We start from the raw sequence: 21131 nt of genomic DNA, 5'->3' as shown, positions 1-21131 counted from the left end.
AGTGCAGTATTGTTATCATCACTTCATTCATGCAAAACAATGATACGAAAAACAACAAGACTATGATTTTCATTAATACAATAAATTAAGGAAGCTGATAGCAACATTTGCACATTATTATTGTTATGGGACCTGAGAGCACATCAGACATATTGAATTACATGCTGAATACGAGGATTGTCCTTCTGATATAAAAAAAAAATATTAATAATTTTGATTTTGTGAAATTCGTGATATAATACAAATTTTATGGCAAATTATTAAAATTTCATTTTTTTTTAGTTTTAAGTCCTAGAAGTAAACTTTATAAATCTAATGATATGTAATGAAACTGTAGGCCTATGTAGCTGGGATGAAAAGCCGACTATCAATTGAAAATTTTGACATTTCATATTGAACATAAACATTTTTTCCAAAAAGACCTACATTTTTAGTGTTTTGAGGAAAAAATCTATATCTTTAATAATGAAGGTCAAAATTTTCATATGATGGACAGCTGTTCATCCCAACTTCATAATCTTTAGGTGCATATCGTTAGATTTATACAATTTATTTCAATTTTTAATAATTTGCCATAAAATGTGTAATGTATTATATCGCGAATTTAATAAAAATCAAAATTTGATATCATCAGGACATTCCTCGTGTTCAAATCCAATTCGATGTGTCTAATTTGCTCTCAGGCCCCACAAAAAAATATATATACACGTGAAAACGTCGCTATCCGAGCCCTTTTACAATGCAATCTGTGAAAAGTAAGGCAAGATCAAAACGGGCAGGTTAAATAACAGTTGAATCCCCATTCAATCCTGTGTAAGGCAGGAAACTAATTGGCCCATTACCAGCAATAGCAATTTGGCAAAAATATCAAGGTATCAATTACAAAATTATCCATATCTTGAAAAGTATTGATGCTATTTGTGTAATTTTGGTATCATTTTAAAGCTTATTGTCTATAGTGTTTACATTTTTATTCAAATCATGAAATGTCAAAAATTTGTTCCTGGTTTTGTCCAGTGGCGTAGATTTCTTTTTGACATTGGGGGGGATGAAGTTGGAAAAAAATCTTGAAGTATAGTCAATCCAGCACCCTTTGGCGACAGAATTAGTTTATGATATAAATGCGCCCGAAGCGTGCGAAAATTTTTGCTATTTTGAAGCTAAACTGATGAAATATGGTGTAAAAGTAGATTAAATGCGCGCAAAGCGCGCGAAAATTTGCACTTTTGGGGCTAAAATGGGCAAATATGAGGTTAATTTGGTCAGAAACCCATTATCAGGCGTCAACATTGGGGGGATGATTGTATGGACCATCCCCCTGGCAAAATATTGGGGGATAAATCCCCATCCCCCGGGATCTACGCCTATGGTTTTGTCAGAGCGTAGACTACCCCGTAGTCCACTTGCCCATTGTGCATACTCTGGATACGGTATTGTATTTAAGCTTAAAACTCTGATTTAATTAATGTGTGCACAATTGATAGATTTTCACATCTGATCAGTCACCCTACTCCCTCTGTTTGTTAGCTTCCCAAGTGGACTACTGACATTGCCTTGCGGTTAAGATTTTTAACACGGGACTCTATGGAGAGTTAGGCCAATTTCTGGCCTAACTAAAATTGGGCATGATGTAATGCATCTTTAAATGGATCTGCCTTGTGATTGGTCGCCCATACCTCGCTATGGTTTAAATCGTCTGGGCCCGCGCCATTACCATTAACTACACCGTAAACAACTGTCTGTGGTATTTGCGGCGCTTTTGTGTAGACGCGAAAGTTAATATCTCTCATCAAACATCTAGCGTGTACTTGTGGTAAATGGACTGATAAACAAGTATGCTTGACAGTGTGTTTTTAGAGAGCAAAGTCCAGGGGTAAAGTTCTGCTTACAATTCAAAGTTCATAGTCGAAATTTGGGGTTCGCTATCAATAAACTGGTAGATTCCAAAATCAGAATTGTTCAGTATTAAAGTGAGCCGTTATAATTATGCAAGATACTGTTGCATTCAATTACTTTTATTGTCACTAATCGTCTGATATTTTTAACTCTTTGTGACCATTTTACTATTGAATACTTTAATTTTAATAAACATCAGTATAATTTTGAGTTCAACGAAATGGGTTCATCATGACTAATAATAACATATTTTTTAATAAAATTCGACTATGGCATAGTCTAGTCAGAGCGGGTCACATATGTACATTGTACCTGATAACAATATTTAATTAAATGGGCACTTTGGTAATGTATGAAAAGTAACTTGTCAAGATTAAAACAAATTTAAAAAATCAATAATTTAATTATGATACTGTCATATATTATTTTTATTTTCATTCAACAATCAAAATCAGTTCCAAGAATGATGCTTATGAATATTACACCTCTAACCTCATTAGGATATTTTCTTAGATGAGTGACAACCATGTTAGGCCAAAAAAAAATTATAGTTTGTCTCAGAGCTAGCAAGTACTTTTAAAATCCAATGTGGAATGTGCCCCCTCCCCCTCCCTCAACTCAGCCAAAATAAGCTCGAGATGCTCAAAATTATCAAAAGTTACATTCTTACAAATACAAACATGACATAATATATTTTCATTAAATTCTTCCAACAAAATGCTTTTAACACATGTGACATATTTACAGATAGTTTTGTAAAACTAAAATCAAATTGGACAAAATCAATTTCTTTTTGAGACAAATAAGCACCGCAAAATGGAAAATGCTTGGCAGCTTTGAGACATACTTTTTTCTGGCCTTTTCAAAAGTTGACATATGAGACTTTAAATTTGACATAAGATGTTGTATTTTACTTAAACATTATAACATCACACATACTTCCCACTTGTTTTAATTCAAATCAACCAGATGGCATTATCAAAGATATATTTTATAATCATGTAATGTGCTGTCCCACACATAAAACTATACCCTGGGCTTTAGAATTTCATATTAGAAGATTTTACACAATTTTAACAAGCAAATTGAAGCTCTTCAAATTTCTTTTTCAATCTCCTTCAAAACAAAACCATTTTTTTTTCTTAAAGGCTTAATGTACGATTTCCTTCAAATTTTACATTTGTCATTATATACTCAAAATGCTGAAATAATACTAGTAATAATGATCGGGAATGGTTTCCGTCCATTTTGAGCTGAAATAACAAGGTAACGTGAAAGAAACACTGCTTGTTATTTTGGCCGTTTAACACGCAGTTGGCGGACATAAAGTCATAATTTCTTGAATTATGACTTTATGTCGAACTTTGCTCTGTTTACCTACAAACACAACAAATTTGGCTGATTCCATTTTGGTGCAAGTTGTGACATGTGTAAACATTACAAATATGCCAAAAAATCAGGTTTGAAAAAAATTAACCAAATTCATATTATAAGATCGTACATTATGACTTTAATTGTTTCCACAAGAGCTTCTTTTTGCCAATTACTGAAATACAAGTCTGCTACATGTACTTTATAATAGGAGCAGGGTTGTTTGAGGATAAATCTACATTTGGGCTATTACAGTTAAAATACATACACCCTAATGGAAGACATGACCTTAATCTCCCACACAGGGGTGTGGATTTGAATGGAGTCACCCATTCAGGTAACCCCATTTGAAATTCACACTCCTGTGTGGAAGATGAGGACATGTCTTCCATGGGGTGTATGGATTTCAACTTGAATAGCCCATTTTGTCTATGAGCAGGCTAATATAGCTAGCATATTTTTAGTGGTGGGTGATATTTGTGGGAAATTCATATTCATGTAAAATGTCCATAAAATGTTCATGTTTTTGACTTATTAGGAAAATATATATGTGCTCTTTTGACATGCGGCATTCAATTCGAGAAGTGACAGCACTGAAATTACTCTTTAGTGGTAGGTGGGCTCTATCACCCAACACCGCTCACTGTACTACAACCCTCATCTTCAATTGGGTTTATCTCGTCGTCTGCATCACATACTGTCATATTTCAAAAGCCTGCCTTGTGTGATTTTTATTATCATTGTTGCGTTTCATATTGTTATTTTTATATTTCAGCATGCTTCTTTCTTTTAAGAATAGTCATGAGATTGTATTTATTGTGATAATACCCCAAAATTAATATAAAAAGTTAATTTTATGGTGTATCTCATCACAATTAGATGACAATACCAAAATCACGAAAAGCAGCTTTTTGAGATACGAGTCTGTGAAGCAGATATGTTAGAATTACAGTGGGCTTGGACTACAATGGGTTAAATGATTTATGCATTGCAAATGTTTGACATCTACTCCTGCTCCAACAAACTTACTATTCGCCAATGTCCTTTTGCACTCTGCCGATTTGGCACTGTTTACAGGGTAAACATGGAAAGGGGGGGGTTCTGATTGGCTAATTCAATCACGTCATCACATCCGTATCTCATTTGCTTATACCAAGGTGTATAGCATCACGTGGCCCAGGCAGTGGCGTGCGCAGCACATTGAAAGAGGGGTAGGTTGTTCAGTTCCCTGAATGGAGTCTGATTAGGAGTGTAAGGTCTTGGCGAAATCAGTCATATCGGGTTAAATGACTGATTTCCTAACATGGCCCTCTGTCCCCCTTTGCGACGCCACTGGGCCCAGGCGTGACCTGATCTTTTTACATGATAATCAGGAAGACCAGTCAACCAGGCAGTGCGCAAGGACTTTGCTGAATATTATAGAAGCAAATTAATTTTAAGAAAACCTTTGTGTATTATCTCTTATGTTCATTTAGTTCTCTTAATTACACCAAGTCTTAATGAAGCCAAGCCTCTAGAGGCATATTTGCTATCACATTTATAAAACACAATAATATGGAAGGCTTTACTAAAAATAAAGCAGAAATACATAAACTCAATTTGTAGAATAATTATAATATGTTTTAAAATACAGGTTATATAACATTATATACACAGAACTATACAGATAATATTTCTCCTTTAGATACCATTATTATCTAGGCTTATTTATCAGATCAAATGAAATGGAATCAAACAATTAGTCAATCAATTGCTTGATCAAGTGATTAATCAATCAATTGGTCAATCATTTAATTGGCCAATCTCTCAATTTGTCAATCACTTGGTCAATCAATCAACTGGATAATCAATCAATTGATTGGAAAATCAATTTATTGGTTGGTCAATCAAGTGAGCATATCAATCAATCAATCATGCAAATCAATTGATCAATCAATTAGTCAATCAATCATACAAGCAAGCAATTAAGTCAGTATTTAATCATGTTTGCCCCTTTTACATGTATCTTGTGCAAAAACTGTATGTGCTATGATATCACCAATTCACCATATGATTATATTACAAGAATATTACAGTACAATACCATGTAATATGCTCAATATAGGTATAAAGTGAAATCAAAATTGAACATGGAACAAACCAAAAGTTTTATGATGTCCTATAAACGAAAGTCCTTTGTTAGGAGGATGGGGACAGAAAGTCTGATTACGCTTGTAAAAAAATAGATCAAATATTGGTTAAAACTTGATCTATCAGGTTGGGAATTTCCAACATTTCACACTTACGTTGCAGGGATGGAGGGGTCAGCTTCCTAATGACAGCATCTTCTTTTACAGGATGTTATCAAACTTTTGGTTTCGTCCCTTCCTAAAAGCCTTATTTTGAAGCAGACTGATACCGTGGAATTTGTCGTCAAGTTTTCATTTTGATTTCATTTTTAGATCTCTCCCATTTACACTATACCACTGGATCCCGCACAGCAAGACAATCACATCAACATTAATTAAACGTATATGATTTATACGACACATTTGTATAATCACCTCCAGAGGTGGGGGGGTGTAGTAGCATGGTGGAAGCAAAACTTTCTGTTTTGACTAATCTTTCAATTATTATCCACTAAAATCAACCATTTCAGCCAAAAAATGCTGTCATATATGGTAGGCACCGGAGTTTCACTTTAGCGATTTAAAACGGCAAAATCGCTGGCCAATTTTCAAAATGCGTGAAAATGCGCCAAAAATAGGTCAAAATGCGCGATCGCCTGTTTTCAATGCAAAACACGAAAAAACATCGGTAAAACAATGGCATGTCAATCAATTACTTAACGACTTCGGTTCATTTCCAGTTTCTGGAAAAAATAAAAATAAAGATGGCGACCATCACAAATCGTCGATCGAAATGTAAAGCAAGGGCAAATTTCCCCACATTATGCTTGGTTTAATGATCGTTATTTGTATTTTGATGTACATAAGTGAAGTTAGAACCAATATTGCGTGAATTTTCTTGTAAATGCTGCCGATTTGGGGCATAAAATCGTAAGTTTTAACTTTAAGCTTATCGATGGGTCAAAATCGTGAACATTCTCGATGGAATCCAAAATGCGCTTTGGACACCCAAATGCGCGAAAATGTGCGCTTTTGCGAGAACCGCGCGAAACTCCGGTGCCTAATATATGGCATTGAAAAACAGTAAAAACATCATTTATGTCAGTTTTCTGTTAGGCGACGAAAAAAAGAAAACCTGTTTTACGGGCGGACGGACCTTTCAAGTAGGGTCGGTCGGTCGGCCTTTTTTTTTTTTTTTTTTTTTGGGGGAAATGACCCCAAAAATCACCAAAATCGGTAAATATTTGCGATTTGGGAAAAAAAAAAAAAAAAATGTTCCTGAAATTGTCGAAATTTGGGTCGGTATTCATTTGTACAGGAAAAATTTTATTACCAATTTGTTCAAAATCTGGGTCGGTCGGGCCCGTAGAACAGGGTTTTCTTTTTTCGTCGCCTTATAACAGATTTCCATTTTTTTATTGCGGATTTTATGAAAATCATTATCTAATCATAAAGGAATACCCCCAGATATCCATGATCCCTCATGTTCACTACAAACCTGAGCAAGTGCTTGGCACGCATGACTCACTTGCACATGGTTTTTTCCCAATAGCTACTTACATCTCTGCATTATACTTGGCAATTCAATTGAATGAACACAACACGACAAACACCTGTGTTCCTGTGACTCAACCTTGACAACACGCCCACAGGGAGTTGATGGGATGCAGCTGAATAAAAGCATGCTGCAAACTCTAACTTGATTTCTGTATTGTTACATGTTGACATCTAACAATAAACCAGAATGTTTTCAAAATTATTATCTTTGGTCTAAGAAAAAAAAAGATCGGATTATAAAACCACAACGGTACATTTTACAAAACAAATAAATAAGACATAAAAGTATAAAGTAATTAGCTCATTATTACTTACACTGGCAAGTGAGATCAATGTTAATTGCAAGGCTACAAAATTGATGAAAAGATTATTCATAAGTCTGAAACATTAATACTCTGCGTATGCTTCAACATAAAAAGTCCCAAATTTCGAGATATTTTCTAAAAATATCAAGATACCATCTCAAGAACCACTGAACTAATACTAGATTTGTTTGTAGTCATTTTAATGCATGTTTTATGCTGATTTCAAATATGGTCATGAAAATTTACAAATCTGAAATTTTTAAATTTTTGTTTAAAACTTGTCGTCTGCAGTCGACACCCACGTCAAAAGAGTTAAATAGGGTTACTTAGCAATATGAACACCTGCCAAAGATGACTGCATGAATCATTAATTTACATGTAGCTATTTGATTTTACGTTATCTTTGCAATGTGATTTGCTTGTTACCAGTTGAGTTAGCCCTGTCTCCATTTCTCAACTAATTTTTGACATTAATCAATCCCAATTTTCCCAATCTTCATCAAGGTCATCATCATCAGCAGTTGCTGATTTTGAAGCTACAACAGCGGCAGCAGCTTTGATGTCTTCTTCAGTAACATCGATGTCATCAAAATCCTTTTCCCAGTCATCACTTAGACTGCTCAATTCTGTTAACAAGAAAACAAGCCATAATATTACAAGTTGATCAAGTAAACGGATGCTTTATTGAAAATTGTGTCTTTTGTCTTTTTTTTGCTAGCAGGTAAAAGGCTAAAGATATCTTAGCCTTCCCATAATCCGTCTCTTCCATTTTCTGTACTGATTAATAGCTATATAGTGCAATATGGGTCCATAATGATGGAATGTACAGAGCATAATCCAGATCTAGCAAAATAATATTCTTGAATATCTACCCATGTTTAGCTAGTCTATTCTCAAAATGGAAACAAAGGGAACCTGTAAAAAGTAATGGCAGCTACAAGTTTTCAACACTTTTACACTGATATTGCCTGTAAATATTTGTGTGTGTGCAAACTCTGCATCCCTCGGTGTCACCCGAATTGTTAGCACCTAAGCAAAGCTAAGCTATATATTAGAATAGAGTCTAGCACATTCTACATAGAATGTTATGCTTGCTAATTTTCCTGTGATATACGCTGTTTTGCACCATGGCTATGTGCACTCTCACGTCAATGCATACAACTTTAAAACTGTGGGGAAAAAACTGTACATTTTCTCATCAAGCCATACCATTTTGTGTACCCACATAAAATAATAATAATTTCCCGAGTGAAAATACAATTAAGCTTCTATGCGCTACCTACTCCCTATTCCAGAAAAATACAGAACAAATTTTTTGGAATTAAAAAAATATTATCCTGTTTTGCCAAATGAAACATAGCTAAATCCTAATCCTTTAGGGAACAAACCAAAAGATCGATGACGTCCTATAAACGTAACTAGTTTCGTTTCTCAGTCGAACCCCCTCCCTCCCTGCCAGAAACGTAATAAAGAAATGTTGAAAATTTTGACATAATAATAGTAATGACACATTCTTCAGACCGATGTTTTTGTACAAACGTAATCGAGTATTTTTACCCCCTCCCCCCTAAACGAAACTAGTTTCGTTTATAGGACGTCATCGATCTTTTGGTTTGTTCCCTTAGTTAGTCCTAACTGGCAATAAAAGTCAAATTTGAATATTTGGTCAATTTTTGGAAATAAGGGCCAAAAACATGCATTTTTAGGGTGTTTTTTATATGCTGTGACAATCAACCCCAAAGACTTGTACCAAAAGTGAAAATTATACCAAAATTTTGGCATATACTCAAGATTTTGAATACTTACACTTGTTCCAAGTCTTCATTTTTGTGACTCGATTGTCAGAAAATATGCTGAAAATGCATGTTTTTGGCTTCCCCCCCCCCCAAGAAATTAATAAAAAAAAGTGGTTTTTTTTCTTTTACTGCCAGTTAGGACTAACTAAAGGATTAGGATTGAGCTATGTTTCATTTGGCAGAACTTCATAATATTTTTTTAATCCTAAAAATTTAGTGCTGTATTTTTCTGGAATAGGGAGTAAAATAAAACCCAAGCAGTAAGTATATGATCACAAACAATAATAACAACATACCTTTATTACCGCTACTTGTCTCAGATTCCACGGGTGACGGGTTGTCTGCAACATCCTTGCCAGTATCCTTAGTGGATACTTTGAGTTCTCCTAATTCCTTAGCCAATCCTGGCTCTCGTACTACATGTATCTCTTTAGGTAAAACTGTCTTACCAGCACCATCTAATGGAAGGTCTGATTGGCTAATGTCAGAGCTGTCTACAGGCAAGTTATGCGTATCTGGTATGACTGCTTCTTGAGAAATTATATTCTCTTCATTCTCTGCCGAGGCTATATTTTCAGTCTTGTCAACATTTTGCGAGTTTGTATCCCTGTTCATACTTTGACTCGACACATTGTCATCTTTCAATTCTAATTGGCTACTTTCCGTATCACCTTTCTGTCTCGCTATATTCTGTTCATCAGGAGTTGTTGAGGGCGCTTCAGATAATCTATCCTTGTCTACTGATAGAGTTGTGTCGTCCAGTCGTTGAGATTGGTCGTCAAGTTTATCTTGGTCAGGATTCAGTGTGGATTGATCCATCGTGTTTGGAGCTTGCTGATTTTGTTTAGCCTGCTTTGCATCTGGCATTGTGTCCCATGTCTCATCTGTTTAGGAAATTTATACAAACATGATTTTAAGGATGAAGAAGGCGTCACACCCCCCACAACCACATACAAATACATCATACATATACAAGCCTACTGTAACAAAGTAGAGATAACAGTTGATCATTTAAAATGTTTTACAAACAATATAAAGTTCATGAGCATAAAAAAGGCAATTTTATGGGTAATTGAATAAACAGCGTTTTAAGCATGTTTTTGAGTATGTCCAGAGATAGTGTTGTTGTAATACAGGGTTTAGCAGCAAATTAATACTCTTGCCTAGGGTATCAGTCCTGCAAGAGTACTAAATTTGCTACTGAAGTTTGAAGAACACTTACTTATCAAAATCATGATGAAACTCATAGGAAAGGTAACAAATGATATTTGGTAGCTACATAAAATTCCAACAATCATTTGCGCCACTATTGTTTATAGCTAATATCACATTACTCTATGATGTTTGAGAAGCATGCACATAGAAACAAATAAGAAACCTTGCAGGGAGGAAAAGCATTTGTTTATCTTTTTAGCATGTATACAGCGTAAACACAGCAGTGGGGTTCTGATTGGCCTATTCATTAAAATCAAAAGATGAAAAGCTATGAATTTGTTAATGATGTGACTTGATTCTTCTGTGGTAGCAACTTTTAAGTACATGGCAAAACAATACAGAGACCTGTTCACCTCTCTGTGAGGAATATGAAAACACTGGGCTATTCCGCCATTTGAAAATTCAAACCCCTCCCTCCCCTATGGAAGACATGACTTTCATCTCCCACACATCAGGTGTAGATTTCAAATAAAGTCACTCATTCAGGTAACCCCATTTGAAATTCGCATTCCCTGTGTAGGAGATTAAGGTCATGTCTTCTACAGATGGTGTATGGATTTCATTTACCTTCATCATCTCCCCACCCTAAATCTTCCTCTGTGAATGTCTGAGATGATGTCATATCGGCACGCTCCTTCAACGCTGCTCTTCTTGCCTCATCCTTATCTAATTGATGAAGTTTGTAGAAATAACGACTCCAGAATTCACTATGGGACACAGCTGCTGGCACCTGAAGATGAGAAGGAGGTAACATATAAAACATTAATGCACCTCATAAATATTCATGAGCAAATCATGCCACTTTATTGGTCAATCACAAACAACAGAACCTATTCCACCATGCAATAGTTTTCCCTATATACATGACAACCTCATCCACATAGTAGTTCAGTGTAATAAAACATACTACATGGCTTATATCGGTGACACAGGGTAACTTTTTTCCCTCGGTACTGGCTACGGTCCCATCACCCCTCACCCTTGTAGTCAGTACCTCCGGAATAATAGTTTGCCCTATTTCCCCTCAAATCATGTAGTATTTGCAGATTACAAAATCAAACACTAAAAAAACCCAGTACTAAATTGTTTGAACAAAATAAGTAAAGGCCTTTAGTTACACTTGAAGCTCACACTCTCCATCACTTGCTTAAAGTTGATTTACACCAAGCGATTCAGGTGCCCTAGTAACCTTAAAGATTACTCACTGACTCCACAAAATATGTCATTCACATTCTAGCTCTACCACATATTAATGTGATGCTGTTTTAATTTGCCCTAAAATTTTGTTGTAACCCTATTGGTTGTAAAAGTTGAAGTTGCAATCCTATTGGTTTATACACATCATGTATGACATGGGTGCATGTGATAATAACCTTATTCAATCATGGCGAGTGCTGCGGACAATTGGGCTTGCTATGGTTACCTTTTAAGTGACTTAATTGTTAGAAAAATATTCATGTACATACCAATTTGGTAAACAAAGCCCTAACATCTGTGTTGGCAACCAGTAGGTCTGAGATCTGCCCTTCTTGGCTTCCAAATCAAATGTTTCTTGCCATTTCTCATACAAGTCCAATGGTCCATCAGGTTCATTACAGTAGGTACCCGGGTCAGTTTGGATGGCATGTAGACGAGCCTGCAAAACAAACAGAGAAGAGGGTGCTTACTACATAGGAAATGCTATGTAGGTGTGTATAAAAATGGCACTCATGAGTATTAATATGCGCTCATCCATATCAAAAGGATGTACTTATCGGCTGCTACATGTGTCTCTTTTTACATAATGGCTAGGAATTAATACCAGACTCATATCAAGTGGAGGTCACTTCAAAGCAATACTTCAAAAATGATGTATTTCAGATTTTTGTTTTATTGAATAATTTACAAGCAAGCTATTCCATTTAAAATCCACACTACCCTTGTGGAAGATTTAGCTCAAGTCTTCCACAGTGGGAGTATAAGTTTCAAATAGAATAAACAATTTGGTAGCTTCCATTTGCAATACTCACTACAGTTGTGGAAGCTATAGACCACTTGACATGTGACGTCATTGCCCGGCAGTATGCGCACGCATTATGGTACTTTCCATTGTTCTTTGCCCTGCAGTGTGCGTGCGCATCGTAGTCTGCTCAGGGCATGTGTATTTTAAATCTCCCACCACATTTCATATAGTACAAGAAAGCCATTGAACAGTGAAGTGGTTCGTTCGGGCATATCGACAGACCAATCCCTCGCCCATGGCAGGAAAAAGTGGGCAATACGGGAAGCTCATTGCCGGGAAATTTTGGTTTTGACCAAAAAATAAAGAAATACAAAAGGAAATATATGTCATACTGGAGGAAATTTGGTAAAACTGGAGGGAAATTCTGGATTGCTTGCAGGGAAAAAAACATTTTTTCAGCCTGTGCCTCGCCTTTTTTGATAAACAATAATGTAAAGTGGTCTATAGGTAAAACAGGGAGTAATGGGTTATAGGTTTCAAAATGACTAACCCTGACCAATTATATTTGAAACACATACATCTCCTGTGGAAGATATTTTCCAAAATCTTCCACAGGGGTAGTGTGGATTTTAAATGTTATAGCCCAGCAGCTTATAAAACCGAGTAGTTACTGTTTATGCTTGGTATAGGGCTCACATCCACACTAGCACACCCACACCCACACAAAATGATCCACATAATCCACTTGATATAATCATGCACATAATTCATATCAGCTCGTAATCGGCATGCCTTTCAACACCGCAGATTATATTTTGAGAATTTTCTTGTGACATCTCCCCAGAAGCATTACAAATTATTATATCAAATATACTTTGTCTACTTTCTTTAACACACAAAATATAGACCAGACAGGTCATCTGATATCACTCTTAACGTGGTTCTACTTTTCGGCATAGTGGTAAAAGCCAAACATTTCCTGCCTATTACAAGCTAATCAAACTATAATTAGGACATACCTTTTTCCTGTCAAATATGTGTGCTTGCTTATTCTTCCTCGGTGGTGGTGGACTATCTTCCCTGCCATAATCCCTGGGAGCAAGACTGTCTGATATACCACTCAAAAGATTAGAGAAGCCTTCCTTCACTCTACTGCTGGTGCTTGTACATGTAGATGATCCTTCTTGGATTTCTTCAGTCTAATAACAACAACAAAATCGTCAAGGCATTATTGTGCTATTCCATTTAAAAACTACACCCCTGATGGAACAATTTGGAATTCCAACCATTTTCATCCATAAAAAGCAGCAAAATCTTCCACATGGGGTGTGTGATTTTAAATGGAATAGCCCATTAGTGAATCCCACAAAAGCATAAATATACATCTGGAATTTTTACTTAAAACCTGAAGGTTTTTTAAACGAAATGAAAAAAGAAAAGAGAGACAGCAATGCCAAAATAATATAAAGCCTCTCCCTGTCCCATGTACAGCAAGCTCCAATATGGACTCAAACATTTCACATCTTATCAATTCAATGGGCTATTATAGTTAAAGTCCATGTACCCCTATGGAAGAACTTCCACACAGGGAGCGCATATTTAATTTCAAATGGAGTCACCTATTCAAGTTACCGCATTTGAAATTCATACTCCCTGAGTGGGAGATTAAGGTCAAGTCTTCCATAGGGTGTGTATGGATTTCAACTGGAATAGCCAATAGGTTGAATGCTAGGGACTTGATAGTTACCTAGAACTTGCAAGGTTTGCAGTGGCAAGCTAAATTTTGTAATCATCTTAAGGGTAGACGAGGTATCGTTGGTCGAAGCAACCTAAAAATCGAAAGTTCATTCTACAAATCGTATACTTTGCAAACTTGCTTAATTTATTGTTGTTAATGAGTTATGTACGTTTTACAAAAGTGTTGTTGTGTGAGACCTCTTTACATCGTAACTAAAGAACCGCAGCACCTATAAAAGCATATCTGTGATATTTTAATTCTTCTACATGCTCGCTATGAATTGAGCAATGCAGTTTTTGCCAAAGCTCACTACCATTCATAAGATGCTGTGAACTACCAAATCACAACAGTTTAAAATAATTAATAACCTTAAATCATACTTTTTGGGGCAAAAAATGTCAAATTTATAGATGTGGGGGAGGGTGTGTGTAAAACTACATGTATAAATTTGGCATTTTTTTGCTCCCAAAACGTAAGATTTACAATGATGGAGGGGGGGAGGGACTCAAGGTTGTTTTTTTGGGAGGATGTTTCCATGGCACTGCTACTAAAGGTATGTTAACCCCCTGAGCACTACCTGCCAATCTAACATTCTCTCTGATTGGTCAATTGCATGATATCTTCATTTTAATCACCAATCAGAATGGAGCTTTGCAAATAAATAATTCACCCCAATTTTTTGTGTGGTGAAATTATTCTAATAATGTTGCTGATTGGTCCAATTAATAATGAAAACTTCTTTTTGACCAATAGGCAGGTATTTCTCATGGGGTTAACACACTTTGTAATTTGATCTAATTACCTTCAAACTATCCTTGATGACAGTAGCTGAGCTAGCAACGGCTGTGGAAGTATCTCGTTGTATTGTGGTTGTGAATTCACTTAGATCTTTTTGCATTTGTTCAATTGCTAAAGTAGACTGTAAAAAAATAAATAAGAGAATTAGACAAATATCTGTTATTAGTTCAAGAAGTCAACTGTACATGTGCATTATTGTCTTCAGCATCATCACGGCTGCAGCTACACGGAAGATATCTTACCCTTCCCAGAATCCTTTTCAATATGATACATCACTTCATTATCAAATGATACTCCCATTACATTTGTACAGATTCCCTTTGTTTTCATTTTGAGAATAGACTGGCTAAACATGGGTCGAACCGGTCGATAATCATGTAATAAACTTATTATTATCTGGATGTGTTCTGTTAATTGAGGTACATTTTGTCACTATCAACCCATGTTGCACTGGATAGCAAACCAGTACAGAAAATTGAAATGGAAGAAATGCATTGTGGGAAGAGTTCGTATGGCATCTCTCATCATGCTCATATTTTATGGCAAGTTTCTTAGTGGAAATTTAACTCATTTGAATGTGTGGCCACATAAATTAATAATTTAAGTCTGAGATCATATTTGTGTGAAACAGACTTATACTCCCCGGTTCATATATACTAGGGTGCATCAGGAGCCCCTCATGTCAACCATATTTTTTCTACCTAGTGTCAAACTGTGCCATTTAACTAGAAAATCATCCCCTCCAAATTTAAATTCAATCGGAGGTCGGGAAGGGGGTCCACCATGAGCTTAAAGTTCGGACAGAGGTAACCAGTAAAAGTTCGGCCGGCAGCTATTGAATTATATATAGTTATACATACATATTAATAGCTGCCTTTAGTGAATGTTTTATAGTACCTCATATCTCAGACAATACTCAATAAAATGCAAATCCATTTGAACTAAGCAAAAAAGGCAGCTATTTTCAGACATATTTGAGGTCATAATAATAGCTGCCGTGTGCATGTTTCTCTATTTACAGCTGTTTCTGCATGGAAAATGGATCCATCACACACTACAAGCTTAAAGTTTGTGTATGATAGGTGCCTTTAACTAAATGATAAATCAATCAGGCAGCTATTTAGTTTTCATTACTTTATACTGCACATCACTGTGGCTGCCATATGAATAACAATGTAATAAATTGCTTAATATTTATCAGTCCATATGATAATGCTCTCAGATTAGGTGTCTGTTTTCTATCTTGCTCCACCACTTGCAAGACATTTGATTATGTTCCTCACTCTGGGCAGTAGCTAGGATATCTGTATGAGTTTCACAACACTTTCTGCTGCATCATTTACCACATTGACGGCTCTAACATTGCTAAGCAATAGCAGTAAAGCTACGGACTCGGGCCAATCAATTAAGCAGTCATGTATGTCCAAACTATAGTAATCACATTGAACAGCTTCCGCAAGGCACTGTGACAACAAAGCACCAGCTACTAAAGATATGTGAATTTGTTGTATTTGCAACAATAATCTAAAGTTCCTGCTGGATAACATGCAGTGTTGCTTCTGACCCGCCATGGAACGATCTTCAGTTGTACAAGCACCTCCTGCAGTATGCCGATATCAATTACGGTGTTGTAACAAGTGCTCGCAAACACACAAAGCCCTGAACAGACATCTGTGGTACATGTATCTCACCGAAGAGATGGCACCGCTTGCTGTCTTCAGTGGAAAGATACCAGTACAATAGAGACAAGCTTTAGCGAGAAGGCTACTTCATCTTAACACCTGATGCAGCAGCACTAAAGCCACGTACTCACTTGGCGCAGGCTTTGGAAAGCCAAAGTTCCCTGACCCTGAGAATATCACTTAGTCAACAGTCGTCCAAGCTGATTTTGCAGGCAAGGTTCACTATGAACATCCTGCAGATCAATAACAAATTCCTAGCAGACAATGTTGACACTTGGCCCGAGTCCTCAGTTTATCTGCAATTGCTTCTTAGCAATGTTAGAGCCGTCAGTGTGGTAAATGATGCAGTAGAACGTGGCGTGAAACTCAGTGCAGATTTCCTAGCTCCACCCAGAGTGAGGAACATAATCAAAATGTCTTGCAAGTGGTGGAGCAAGATAGAAAACAGACACCTAATCTGAGAGAGCATAAACTGAATGATGCTACCTAATTTGCCAATATCATATGGACTGATAAGCAACATAGTAGTACATTTATTACATTGTCATGATTGTTATTCATATGGCAGCCACAGTGATATTCAGTATAAAGTAATGAAAACTAAATAGCTGCCTGATTGTTTTGTCATTAGTAAAAGGCACCTATAATGCACAAACTTTAAGCTCAAGTAGCACACAATGGACCCATTTTCCATGCAGATATGGCTGTAAATAGAGAAACATGCACATGGCAGCTATTATTATAACTTCAAATATGTCTGAAAATAGCTGCCTTTTTGCTTAGTTCAAATGGATTTGCATTTTATTGAGTATTGTCTGAGATATGAGGTAATATAAAAACATTCACTAAAGGCAGCTATTAATATGTATGTATAACTATATATAATTCAATAGCTGCCGGCCGAACTTTTACTGGTTGCCTCTGTCCGAATTTTAAGCTCACGGTGGACCCCCTTCCCGACCTCTGATTGAATTTAAATTTCGAGGGGATGATTTTCTATTTAAATGGCACAGTTTGACACTAGGTAGAAAAAATATGGTTGACATGAGGGGCTCCTGATGCACCCTAATATATACTATCAGTAATTTCATTGCGATAGTCCCAAAACTGAGTTTTCTAAGGTCAAATTTTCTGTGCTCAAGTTTAAGTAAGATTAAAAATTATCGCGATATGGCGATATCGTGATTATTTACCCCCCCAATATCACGATATGGAAAACACTTGTGATGCCCATACCTATTCATAACACCCCAACAACATCAGTAACACTTTTCACCTGGGTTACAAAATGGCCCAACGGAGCTTCTAATATTATTAGCCTCAAATTATTAGCCTTGTTTTAGCCTCTAAATATTGCGAGGTTTAACTAATTTAAATAATTAGACTAATTTTCAAGCTAAGACGAGGCTATGAAGCTATTAATTTGAGGCTAATGTTTCGAGACTAATGTTAATAATTCAAGACTAATTATTTAAGACTAATGTTTTGAGGCTAATGATACGCGGCTAATTATTTAAGGCTAATTTATCGAGGCTTATCTAATATATAAATAATTAGATTAATTTTCAGGCCAGCAGAGGTTAAGGATATGAGGCTTATCCTCAAGGTTTATTTCCAAGGCTATAAGTCAAGGGCAAGGCTTAGATTCACCCAGCCATAAGCCTTTAGGTACAAATTCGTGGGAGCAGAAGACACCAAATTGGTGTTTTATGACCTTTGACATTCTTTTGTGGCGACTGACATGGACTTTCAATTCACCGTGACACCGAGTGTCCTCGACACTGGTTGGACTATGCTTCAGTGGTCATGAAAGAATTCAACAGATAACCTCTGCCCCAATAATCCCAATGTCTGAAACTGCTCCTCGGAAGATGTATCATAAGACACTGTTTGTCACACCGTACCCCCACCCTTTTTTATTTTTCCCCCACGCTTTTTAGCCGGACACCTTTTTTATCAAAAATTGAACCCCCACCTTTTTGTGAACAAAGCTTACAACACTATCAGTGTTCGAAATAAGCACTTATCCTCTTGTCCTCTTGTCCAAAAATCACTGGGGACAACCATATTGAGTTATGTACTTAATACTTATATCCCCTGGACAACCATTTGGATTCTTTGCACTCAAAAACATGACATATATAGTTTGGGGACAACCAAAATGTTTTGAGGACAAGCAGAATTCATGCTTTAGTTGTCCTCGGGACAACCTCCATATTTTCCTTATTTCGGACACTGAACACTGTTATCAAATGCAGAAGCATGGAAGATTGAACATCGGCGCTAAATTTTACAGTCACTATGCGGGTTCATTTATCACTATCTGCACCATCCTTGTCCATTTCCAAATTGATGCAGAATTTATCCTCATCTAATTTACAAACTCTCATAATTTTCTTCTTCATCTGAAACATTTGCGACATTATTGGCATAATTACTGCATGCATTCATGTTACTGAAAAATATGATCTTTGCCTTTTTTGTGTACATGCATGTGGGCGATTGGTAGTGGGGTGACATCCTGAATCGATGAGCAATACATCAGTCTCTACACAGCGGCTGTGGTTCCACTCGCTCCACTTCTAGTGTGGAGCGAGCGGGTCTAAGCGGCTGTGTAGAGACTGATTTGACTAATCATTCCATTCATAAAATTTATGGATCATCGATTTTACTATGGGTGATGTTTACGAGTTGAAAATTAATTTCCGAAATTTTTATTCGAAATTTACGAACAAAATATGAATGTTTTTGAAGAGATCATCAAATTACTCAGTCTTCAAATGATAGTCATATTAGGACCAAAAGATAAATGACTAACTACTATTGAAGATTGAGTTCCGCAGTCTAGATTAACCTGTGAGGGTTTGGATCAAAGCTTGTCCGATGAAATGTATGTTTGTATAACGTAGCTAAAACATGTTTTTAAACATGTTTTTTAAAACCTTGCTCGAGAAGTCTAGCCAAGAAATTGCTCACCGATAGCTTCATATTCTAGGCTAAAGACCATTGCATTCAAAATCTAGTCGGATTCACTGAAGCATGACATCGTAAAGCAATGGAAGTTCAGAAGTAAACACAGGCAATCACAACAGACGATCGCATCAAAAATTTTAGACTGTCCAAAATAGGCAAATCTTGCTCAAAAGATACATCATTCATCCAAATTTCAACACTTACAGAATAAAAAATCTCCGGTGCAAAAAATTGCACCACTGATGTCCAACCGAAAAAACTATTGTGTGCAAATTCGAAGCTAGAGTTCTCGAGTAAGCTTAACCTTGATGCGAAAGTTTAATTTGAAAAATTCATAGTTTTAACCTTTATATTATAATATAGCCCAGGTGGTCTTAAAAAAAAAGATTGCCATGATTTTATAAAACTTTAGTCTAAAAAAAACACTATAATATTCCCCCATGAAATTGAAAGGAAATGAAAATCATTTTTAAAATGTAATTTTAATCGTGGAAGAAGAAAATGAACAATAGAATGTTAGGCATGTATGAACGGGGTTCATTCATATATTTCCTTCCTTCCTTCCATATACGTGCTTACCTCAAATGGTTGAGTATTGAAACGGAGAGCCAAAATGCGATTTCAAATTTTTGGCCTGTTCTTAAGCTTACCTCCTGTGTGTTTGTCTATTGCAGAAATACAAAAATTTAGCTCTTGTCAAATTCATATTTAGAGAAAAGTCACGATGCTCACGTGTTCGTGGTAGTTTTTGATTGTTATTATGAATATAAAAATGATTGCATGGCTCTGCACAAGGTATATTTTTGTAAATATTTGTATTTGATGACCAGTCCGGTCGTCCGAGATGTCGATTGTTGAAAATACGGCAGAGAAAATTTATCATGTCGTATGTGTGAATTTGGCTTCAAAATTTCACTATTCTGCTAGAAGTTGTACAGAGATCTTATAATATTGTGTAAATAATTTTGTCAGGAACAAAATAAGGTATTACATACCGTCCATGAGTAAATATTCAGGACAAAATTCAGGTTTTTCTTGTTTGTTTACAGAATTTTGGATTTGTCATTTTGAAAGTTCCCGGCCATCAGTCGTCTGTGGCGTACGTAAACAAGTTTTCCTAAAAATGGTAAATTTCTTCAAAAACGACTTTTGTTGATCAAACTTTGGATTATTTAAGATGTAATTGTTTAAGGATGTAGAATTTTAAAGATATTTTTGAGTATTTTTATGTTTTACATGGTCAAAAAGGGGGTCATCAGTTTGATTCCTGATTTAAAAACACTAGCAGTTCTAGTTATTAAATTTCGTCATGTTCAAAATCTTTTCGAAAGTGAGCGCCTGACGGAGTGACTGCGCGATATCCATAGTAACGGAGCTTACGCTTTGAACGCAGCCGCCAAAAGGTTCCATGAACGCGTTCAGGAGAGTATATAAAGGCCGGGCACGACGCAAAATCTTCAGATTGCTTGATGGACAATAGTCCACCCACGAACCCTGAAAGGGAAACCACAGGTTAAGCACTGCCAACCAAAGCAAAGACGCCCTACTCAGGAGCTCAGATTGAGCTAGGGGCAGCTTGGCTAGACCACAATAGTGGCAACACCAGGGTGGTTATGCACTCCGTGATTTGGCTTAGCGCCTATGCCTAATTTGGGCAAGTGACTTGCCCACACATGCAACAGTCCAATGGAAATTTATATGCACTGTATTTTGTGTGCATTCATTGTTGCATAGCAAGTTCAGATTTGGT

At 36.3% G+C, this 21131-nt stretch overlaps 1 protein-coding gene and 1 long non-coding RNA gene across 2 annotated transcripts in view; both read right to left on the bottom strand.

The window, feature by feature from the left end:
• Positions 1-2295: 2295 nt before the first annotated feature.
• Positions 2296-3575, bottom strand: LOC140165685 (uncharacterized). The gene is made up of 2 exons (XR_011860754.1): positions 3406-3575; positions 2296-3037 (listed from the first exon to the last, which is right to left on the bottom strand). It is a non-coding gene; the product is annotated as an uncharacterized lncRNA (long non-coding RNA).
• A 3239-nt stretch (positions 3576-6814) lies between these two features.
• Positions 6815-21131, bottom strand: part of LOC140165684 (uncharacterized) — a 35729-nt gene continuing 21412 nt past the window's right edge. The window contains 7 exon segments of the mRNA XM_072188989.1: positions 6815-7863; positions 9330-9917; positions 10816-10978; positions 11715-11770; positions 11773-11884; positions 13210-13389; positions 14731-14847. Of these exon segments, the coding sequence (XP_072045090.1) occupies positions 7712-7863; positions 9330-9917; positions 10816-10978; positions 11715-11770; positions 11773-11884; positions 13210-13389; positions 14731-14847 (1368 nt within the window). The 3' untranslated portion in view covers positions 6815-7711.

This window comes from Amphiura filiformis, chromosome 12 (genome assembly GCF_039555335.1).
Source record: "Amphiura filiformis chromosome 12, Afil_fr2py, whole genome shotgun sequence".
NCBI lineage: Eukaryota > Metazoa > Echinodermata > Ophiuroidea > Amphilepidida > Amphiuridae > Amphiura > Amphiura filiformis.
This window is presented reverse-complemented; position numbering and strand designations above follow the sequence as displayed.